Genomic DNA, 10,053 nt, shown 5'->3' with positions numbered 1-10,053 from the left:
CAGGTGGACTCCTCTTGTCATTGCCCCTCCCTCCCAGGTAGTCTGCACCCACCTGGATCGGGTGCCAGGGGGCTATAAGGAGATCGGGGAAGTGATTGATACCCTCCTCTATGAGGGGGTGTGATAAGACAGCCCAATCTGGCCTGTCTTTAAGAAAAATGGCACGTGGTGTATGATACTGTAAATTGGACAAATTCACTCCCCACCCCCCCACCCCCACCCCCCCCCCCCCACTCACTCTTGCTGCGGTCGTTTTCGATGTGGTTAAATTGGTGGAGGATATCACGGGCAGGGGCGACAAACCCTGGTATGCCGTGGTCAACATCGACAATGTGTTCTTCTCTAACCCATTAAGCCCCAACTCCCAGGACAATAGTGGATCCCTACACAGGTGTTCTGTGGGCACTGCCCTTCAGGCAGGCTGACCAGGACAGCAGCATTCAGGGGCTGAAATACCTCTCTTCCATTTATGGAACACCAGAGGATTGAACTGGCTTCTTGCTGGGAAGATCACATTCGGAGAGTACAGTTTTGGGTTGGACGTGAAGATGAATGGAAGATAGTAAATTCTGTGACAAAGCGCCGTTACGACACATTCACATCCTTCACCGTGCTGGAGAAAAGGTCAAGATACCATAAACCAAAAGTTAACATCGCATAGTGATTCCCAAAGTGGGTGCTTCCTCCCCTCTATGGGCATTTAAGAGACCCTTAGACTGGCACCTAGATTAGCGAATAATAGAGGGTCACAAGGCAGGAAGACTTTAGTATTTTAGTTTGGAAGGAATATATGGGTCTGCACAACATTAAGGGCATAAGGGCCTCTACTGTGCTGTAGTGTTCTATGTTCTAATGACATCATTCTTTTCACCTTCAAAGAATAGGCACCTGACCTGTCTTGCCCTTCTTTATAAATGTTCTGCATTTATATAAGTGGAGAATATACTGTGGTGATATGCTATTACTCCTCTAGGTCACCAGGACCACCACCTGACAACCTCATATATAAAGCCGACCAATCCTAGGCTCCTCCATTCTGACCTGGGCTTGCACAGAGGCAAGAACTTGCTTTATATACTTGTCTATTAAAACTAGCATTTAACTTGGACTCTGTCTAATGTGGTTGATGTTAGTCACAATTTAATAGACTAATATATATATATATATATATATATATATATATATATCTATACAGCTCCGCCTGTTAGTTAATTCAACGGAACCGGGATTGGCCGTGCAACCACCTGGGTTTCTGACTTACAATTAAGGATCGCGACAAGCACGGGCAGAAGGCGTACGACAAGTCGCCCTCCTGATCATGATCTACTACCAGGATCTCCTGGATGGGTTGCTAACTCTGAGACACCCCTAGCCAACCCCAATTTCCCACAGGGTGCACACGCTTGCCCAGGACAGAGTGTCCGCATGGCGAAGGGATCAGTTGGTAGGTGTCCACTCACAATCTGACCATGACATTAACCTTCCATTTGTTTTCAGGCAGCAGAGGAACACAATCTAATGTATAATAGGGACAAGTGTGTCTTTAGCACTAGGTAACTGGCCATCCTGGGATATGTGGTACAGAACGGGGAAAATCAGCCCAGACCCTGTCCGCATGCACCTGCTCCCAGACCTCCCAGTCCCACACTAACAGAAAACCTTAAAGAGATGTTTGGGACATTTTGCATATTATGCACAGTGGGTCCCCAACTATGAGGTCAGGGCTTGCCCACTGATAAAAGCCTCCGGTTCCCAACCTGCCCAGCAGCTGTCAAAGCCTTCACAGATATTAAGGACCTGACTGCAAAAGCAATCCTGCCATCCATAGATGAGACGATCCCATTCCAAGAGGAGACCGATGTATCAGATGTAGCGCTAGCTCCTACACTGAACCAGGAGGGGCGACCGGTAGCCTTTTTCTCATGGACCCTACAGTGGTCAGAGGTGAGAGACTCAGCAGTGGAAAAGGAGGCTCAAGCCATTGTGGAAGCAGTAAGGCACTGGAGAGATTATCTGGCATGGAATCCTTGTCAGGACCAATGATCTATGGCTTTTACGTTCGCCAACCAGAACAGGAGAAGATAAAAAAACAATAAAATCTTGTGCTGGAGGATAGAATTGACTACATATAATTACGACATTCTTTACCATCCAGGGAGGCTCAATGAGCCCTCAGATACACTGTCCAGGGACAACTGTGAGGCCCTCAACCACATGTCCCAACTGCAGAGCTTGCACAATGAGCTGGGCCACCCGGGAGTCACTAGACTGTTTCACTTCATAAGGACCCAAAATCTCCCATTCTCGGGAGAGGAAGTAAGGACAGTAAACAAGGGCTGTCCCATCTGTGCGGAATGCAAACTACAATTGTACTGGCCGGATAAAGCTACACTTATGAAAGCTACTAGATCTTTTGAGCACCTCAGCCTTGTCTTTAAAGGCCCGCACCCTTCCTACGACAGGAATGTCTATTTCCTTAATGCCATAGACGAATACTCCCACTGATCTTTTGGAATCCCATGTCCCCACGTATCGGCAGCCACAGTAGTAAAGTGCCTGCAATCCATTTTCAGCATGTGTGAGTACTCCAGCTATGTACACAAAGAGGGATTCCGCTTTATGAATGCCGAAGTCGACCCAGTACCTACAGGACAGAGGTTTTGCCACCAACTGCACCGCAAGCTACAGTTCCAGGGGAAATGGGCAAGTAGAAAGGGAAAATGCCTCTCTCTGGAAAACCATCCTGTTGATCTGAAAGGCAAAAGACCTACTCGTGACAAGATGGCAAGATGTGTTACCAGAGGCTTTACATTCTATACGCTCGTTATTGTGTACCACCACTAACACAACACCACATGACCATATGTTTTCCTTTACGAGGAAAGCCGCGACAGGCACAGTGCTGCCTAGATGGTTGATGACACTGGGACCAGCACTCCTCTGGAAGCACTGCCCAGCCCCACAAAATGGACCCACGGGTGGACCCAGTGGAGTTGAGCCAGGTCGAATCCCCACTATGCATTTGTCACATTCAGGGACGGACGGGAAGACTCGGTGGCCACCAGGGACTTCGCACCGGTTGCAATCGTGGACAATGTGGGAGACTCACAGTCCCCTATGGATCAGCATGAAGGCAACAGACACTAGGACAGCCAACCATCACATCACCCCAAAGGGCCCCGCCAAACAATACACTCCCAACAACCAGTACTCGTACAGAAAACCATACACCCCCTCCCACCCTGCAACCGACAGGAATCCCTACACCCCCTCAGCATACTCCCACCTTGCAACCGACAGGAAGCCCTACATCCCCTCAGCATACTCCCACCCTGCAACCGATGGGAAGCCCTACACCCCCTCAGCATACATCCACCCTGCAACTGACGGGAAGCCCTACACCCCCTCGGCATACTCCCACCCTGCAACTGACATGAAGCCCTACACCCCCTCAGCATACTCCCACCCTGCAACCGACGGGAAGCCCTACACCCCCTCAGCATACTCCCGCCCTGCAACCGACGGAAAGCCCTACACCCTGTCTTGGGTAAACTTATACCTCTCATTTTGTTCGTTTTAGATTGGTCACAGTGTTTGAGCTACCGAAAGAAAATAGACACACACACACCGAGAGCAGTTCAGTTTATACAAGGCTTTATTACTAAATTTAAATCTGAATTCACACTACAATATGCAAGCCCTTCCCAATTATACATCAACACCTGGACTGGTCCCAACTGCTGAAGCAAGGCAACGACTGCACATTTGTAGAAGGTTGTCGGGGCGCTGGTAGCAGCTTCTCCACCTCCCTTGACCGGGACGTTAGCTGGATTCTTGAAGTTCTTCTTCTTGCTGAGAGATGTTGCCACCTCTTGGAGAGTCTCAAACTTCAGCAGTGGGACCATGGCTTATATTACCCCAAAAGTTGTTTACTTCAGATCTTATCTCTTTGAATAAATGATTTAATTATCTTCAAGGTCTCCTGACAGTCTGCGACCAACAAAAGACAACTGCATCTCTGGGCCTCATGAGGGAAGTGGGATAATGTCTACTGATTCATATGCATCCCTGGGCCCCATAGTGTAAATTTAGATAATGTCTACTAATTCATATGCAACAAGCAGGTTCTCAGCCTTGCAGGAGCAAAGGCTGCAAAAGTAAGAAACATGGTTTAAATCTTCCATTACACACCCCCTCATCATGCTCCCACCCTGCAACCGATGGGAACACCCCCTCAGCATACTCCCACCCTGCAACTGATGGGAAGCCCTACACCCCCTCAGCATACTCCCACCCTGCAACTGACGGGAAGCCCTACACCCCCTCAGCATACTCCCACCCTGCAACCAATGGGAAGCCCTACACCCTCTGAGCATACTCCCACCCTGCAACTGACGGGAAGCCCTACACCCAATCATCATATTCCCACCCTGCAACCGATGGGAAGCCCTACACCCCCTCAGCATACTCTGGGGAGCAGGGCACCAGAAATGGAGAGAACATCCCTGTTAAGAAGGTGAAGCTTGGGATATGATTCCACCGGCCAGTGACCATAACAGTGGATCAGAAATGGGTTCAGCGGCTAAAGGAGCCACACAGGCTGCACATGAGTTATGTTCATGGGAACCGCTCAGGCTGCGGGCTGCTGGAGACTGGCTCATGGGAATCCCCGTAGGAAATGGGATACGAGAGGGTGCTGAGGGCAAAAAGGGCTTCTGAAGGGTCTCGGATGCTGAAGGCTTCCTGATCATGTCGGAGGTTTGGATCTGGAGCTTGTGTTACACAACACCAATCGTTGTGGACCCTGACATCATCAACAACACACTGCCGCAACTACCTGTCCTAGCGGAGCTAGATGCTGAATTTACCATCACCAATGTCATAAAAGCAGTCCATTGCATGAAAAATAACAAATCACCTGGAATCAATGGTATCTCTTCTGAGATCTTGAAGATTGGTGGCGAAGCACTTACCTCCGAGCTCACAATACTATTCAAAACATGTTGGCTCCACCGTTACATCCCCAAAGATCTGCGGGACGCAAATATTGTGACCCTTTCCAAGAACAAAGGTGACCACCAAGACTGCAGTAACTACCATGGCATCTCACTGCTCAGCCTTGTAGACAACATACTCTGTTGTGCAATCCCATTCAACCCCCCCCCCCCCCCCCACCCCCACGTCTGCCAACCATCGCCAACAGAATACTGCCTGAAAGCCAATGTGGCTTTCGGCCATCTCCATCAACTATCGATTTGGCCTTCGACTTCCAACAACTGCAAGAGAGATGCATTAAACAACGCAAACCTCTCTAAATGTGCTTCATCGACCTGACCAAGGCCTTTGACTCACATCTATTCCATGTCTTAAAACATCTTGGCTGCCCTGACACACTACTGTCCATCATTGTCCAGTTTCACAACATCATAGAGGCCACTGCCCAATTCGATGGCTTGAGATCAGAAGAGTTCCCAATCCAATGCAGCATAAAACAGGGTTGCGTACTCGCTCCAGTTCTGTTTGGCATTTTCATCTCTGCTCTTCTGCGCCATGCCTTTCCAGAAGCTTCAGGCACAGCGCTGCACACAAGGAGCTCCAGAAAACTTTTTAATCTGTCACGGCTCCGGGCCAGGACATAAATCAGAAGAATTATGATTTGAGAACTGCTCTATGCAGATGATGCTGCCTTCATGGTTCACTCCCAGCCAGAGCTGCAAGTATTGTGTGATGCATTTGCATCTGCCTGCACTGAATTTGGTCGGAAAATGAGCCTGGGCAAGACGGGCATCTTTAGCCAACAAACCCACGACACTCCATCAGTTACGATCAATGGGTCAGTGCTCGCCAACATAGACAAATTCTGCTACTGAGGCTTCACTGTGACAACAACGAACTCACTTGATGCAGAACTGGACACAAGCCTGGGAAAAGCATCCACTGTCTCCGTGCCCATGTGTGGGAAAACTGCCACCTCTCCACCAAGTTGAAAATCCGAGTCTACGAGGCCTGCGTGCTGAGTATGCTTCTCTACAGCCTTGAAACCTGGGTCACATACATAAAGCATGAACACTGCCTAACGCATTCCATTTCTGCTGCCTCAGATCCATCCTAGGCTACTCATGGCACGACAGAGTCACAAACGTCCAAGTCCTGGAGAAGACTGGAGGTACGGACCTCTACTCAATCATTCGCGCTCACTGCCTGCTAGCCACATTGTCTGCATGCAGGATGGCCGATTGCCCAAAGATGTCCTCTACGGTGGGCTACCAGATGCTCCCCGCAATGTTGGCCGCCCACGTTTTCACTACAAAGACGTAATCAAGTGCAATCTCCAGTCATTCCATGTCAACCATATTGACTGGGGGGACCTCACCGAAAAAATCGCACTGCATGGCGTTCTGCGATTCGCAGTGGAACATCACAATGTGCCAACGACTACAAAAAGTTCCGTGAGGGCAGAAGAGCGACAAGACACCGTGTTCATGTTCACTTGCGAAGGGATGGGCCACGATGTTGTCAATGAATTAAACAGGAGACTGTGCAGCCGCAGAGGCTGAGGGAGCATAGGAGGAGAATTCACAGACCGTGGCTCTGAACAGAGGTTGTTTTGATTTCCTTTCTACTCCAATAGCTCAGTGCTTAGAGCACTGGCCTTGTCAACCATTCCTTGCTGGGGCCTCATTTCTGCAAGGGGAGCTGGACAAAGTGGTGACTCTCCGTCTGCCTAAAATAAAAGGAGTCTTGAACCTTGAACCTCAGTCAGAAGTGAGGAGCTGTTTGGAAAGGCTGGGTGCTGAAGCCTATCAGCTCCTCTCTGAGCGGTGAAATGGATCGGTTCCAATTTGCAATCGTAGCAGTAGGTCTATGGTGGATGCCATCTCACTGGCACTACACAAAGCCCTGGAACTCCTGGACAGCAAAGATGCATACTTCAGGATGCTTTTTATCGACAACAGTTTGCCATTTAACACCATCATTCCCTCAAAATTGATCATCAAACTCCAAGACCTTGGGACTCAACACCCCACTGTGTAATTGGATGCTGAATTTCCCTCTCCTCCTGTCCACAATCAGTGAGGATCAGTAAGAACATCTCCTCTACAATCTCCACCAGTACCAGAGGGCTGTGTTCTTAGTCCCTGCTTTCTCTCTATAAACTTATGACTGCGTGACTCAGTACAACAAAGCCAATGCAACTGATGCTACCATGGTAGTGGATTGTATATAATGGGGCGATGAGACAGCATACAGAAGGGAGAATGAAAACTTGGCTGAATGGTGCATGAACAACCAACTCCCACTCAATGCCACCAAAACCAAGGAGCTGATTGTGGACGTCAGGAAGGGAAATCCAGAGTTGTATGGTTCAGTGATCATCAGGGGATTAGTGGTGAAGAGGGTGAGCAAATTTCAGATCTTGAAAGTCATTATCTTGGACCCAACACACAAATGGCATTGTGAAAAAAAGACGTCGACACCTGTACTTCCTCAGGGATTTGCGGAGCTTTGGTACGACATCGGAAACCCTGGCAAGTTTCTACGGAGGTGTGGTAGAAAGTGTGCTGATCGGCTCCATCCCAGTTGGGTATAGGCACATCAATACCCTTGACTGAAAAGCCCTCTGAAAGGAAGTGGACACAGCCCAAGACATCACAGGCAAAACCCTCCTCACCAACGAAAACATCTGGAACTCTGCCATCGGAAGGCAGCATCAATCTTCAAGAATCCACACCACGCAGCACACACTCAGGAAAGAGATATCGGTGCCACAAGACCCGCACCATAAGGTTCAGGAACAGCTGCTACCATCAGACTCCTCAACAACAAACTCAGTTCAGGGACTTATGTAAGGAGGGTACTTTTACACTTTATTGATGTTTTTCTCTCTGTATCGTACAGTCGGTTTGTTTAAATTTCTTTATTTGTTTACATCTCAGTGTTGAGTCAGCTTTATATGGCATTGCCAAGAAGGGTTAATTCTGCATGGCCCACAGCAAAAACAATTTCAGGGATGGATGTGACGTCATGTATGAACTCTGACAAAAAATCTGAAATCCGAAATTGGAAATGTCAGATGTTTTACACGTCTGGACATGGCAAAAGAAACCTTTTCAATGCACTGTTGCCAAAAGTGACTTTAGTTAGGGAATATTCTGGGATTTGGAGCTTTCATAATGTGACAAAGACAAGGCCATTTCCTAACCCCTGTTGATCTAACTAATGTGAATTAAACATCTGCGATCCTAGCTCCATGAAACAAGCCTTTGATAAGTTGGGTCACTCTTATGGTGCCATGTTCTCCCAGAGTAAATCATCTCTGATACCAAACTTTTTTTCCCCTCCCAGAGCAGTTTAATGATTTTGGGAGATGTAATGGTGTCAAATAAACATTCCATCATCTGGAATCCAATGAAGTGGTTCAACCACATCGGAAACGACCACAGCAAGAGTGAGTTGGGGAGGGGAGTGAATTTGTCCAATTTGCAATAACATTCACCACGTGTCATTTTTCTTACAGACAGGCCAGAATGGGGTGTTTTTGGGGGGCACGGCGGGTCTTATCACAGTCCCTCATAGAGGAGGGTATCAATCACTTCCCCGATCTCCTCATAGCCCCCGGCACCCGATCCAGGTGGGTGCAGACTACCTGGGAGGGAGGGGCAATGACAAGAGGAGTCCACCTGGCTGCCGCGACAACAATGGTTGGCGGGAGACCCTCAAATATAAACTGCCCCTTGAGTACATTCATTCCGAGAATGTGGGGGGTTGGGGTCTCATTGTGACATCATAGCGAGAGAGTAAATATTGGGAGATTGCCATGGTTTCACTTGTCTTTCTGTATTATTGTGTAACAATGAACCCATTGATGACATCACACAGCCAGCAAACCCAGTTGCTGAGACTGCAGTCGTGTTCATTGTGAGGGTTGAACGTGGTGCGAGCGCGTGGCACAGTCTTTGCCGAATACCAGGGCTTTTTGGCCAAGTGAGGCTCACGGTGGTGACGTATTTGAATTACTACATCACACGTCACTGGAAACACCTCGCGTGTGACTTGCAGGAGAATGGGCAATGCCTTGTGCTGTCTACGAGTGGCACGAGTGGCTGGGGAAGAGGAGCAGAGTAGGAGATCCCTCACTCCTCGGAAAAGAATGACGTGCAACTGCTGCAAGAAGATCAGAGGCAGGTGGTTTCATTCCCGAGTTGCTGCGGAGGAATCGTCAGACTTCAATGTCGACCGCAGGGAAGAAAACACGCAGCAGGTACTCTCGGTCACGTGTGAAACCTTCTATGAGGCAATGTCGAAATGAACATAAGTTGTACTGTGTGCACAAGGTTCATTACTCACGTAAACATCAGACACTCATCCTATAAGGAGAGTTTGGTGTTTCGCAGCTAATTACCTCCAATTCAGTGTTGGTAAATCAGTTATGCTTTGTCTTATCTTTTTCCAAAGCATCTACAGATTGGGTGCTTCATTTATTCTGAAACTTAAACAAGGTCTTCTACAAGTGAATCCTACTTGGAATTTATACATTCCTACTTAATAAATGGGTCCAGATAGTCTTATTTTTGTAAATTAAAATGAAAAACATTCTCTTTCCTTTCACAGCACAAAGGATCCCCAAGCTTTAAAGTGTAAATGATAAAACTGGAATTACTGGATATTTCAATAAGAACAGAAAAGGCTGGAAACTCCCAGCAAGTCAGGAGGTGACCAACCTGCTGACTATTTCCAACATTTTCTGTTGTTACATTTGAAGTATAATTATTTTTAATATTTCTTCTGGGAACAATTGGCTGTCAAAGGCAGGAATTAAATACTCTTTATTGTTTTGGAGTAGGGAGAGTTTAGTGCTTTTTTTAGGAAGGAATATATGGGTTGGCACAACATCAAGGGCTGAAGGGCCTGTACTATGCTGCAGTGTTCTATGTTCTGTGTTTCTGCCATGGTGATTTAAGAGTAAATATTAACCAAGGACCCCCAGAAGAATGTGCCCTTTCCTTTGGTTTCTGCCCTGGAAGAAAGACTGATGAAAGACTGGAGTCCTGG

The 10,053-nt window shown here is 47.8% G+C and overlaps 1 protein-coding gene across 3 annotated transcripts in view; it reads left to right on the top strand.

Moving 5' to 3' along the window:
• LOC138750580 (microtubule-actin cross-linking factor 1-like) overlaps positions 1 to 10,053 on the top strand; it is a 96,080-nt gene that overhangs the window by 55,440 nt on the left and 30,587 nt on the right. For 2 of the 3 annotated variants that reach the window (XM_069912689.1, XM_069912688.1), the window contains exon 1: positions 8,889 to 9,262. The exons of the other annotated variant lie outside the window; for it this stretch is intronic. In XM_069912689.1, the coding sequence (XP_069768790.1) occupies positions 9,065 to 9,262 (198 nt within the window). In that variant the 5' untranslated portion in view covers positions 8,889 to 9,064. Of the gene's footprint in view, positions 1 to 8,888; positions 9,263 to 10,053 lie in introns of those variants that run through there. 3 annotated transcript variants of the gene reach the window in all.

Source organism: Narcine bancroftii, unplaced genomic scaffold (assembly GCF_036971445.1).
Source record: "Narcine bancroftii isolate sNarBan1 unplaced genomic scaffold, sNarBan1.hap1 Scaffold_168, whole genome shotgun sequence".
Taxonomy (NCBI): domain Eukaryota; kingdom Metazoa; phylum Chordata; class Chondrichthyes; order Torpediniformes; family Narcinidae; genus Narcine; species Narcine bancroftii.
Note: the sequence above shows the minus strand (reverse complement) of the source record. Positions and strands in the feature narration are given on the sequence as shown.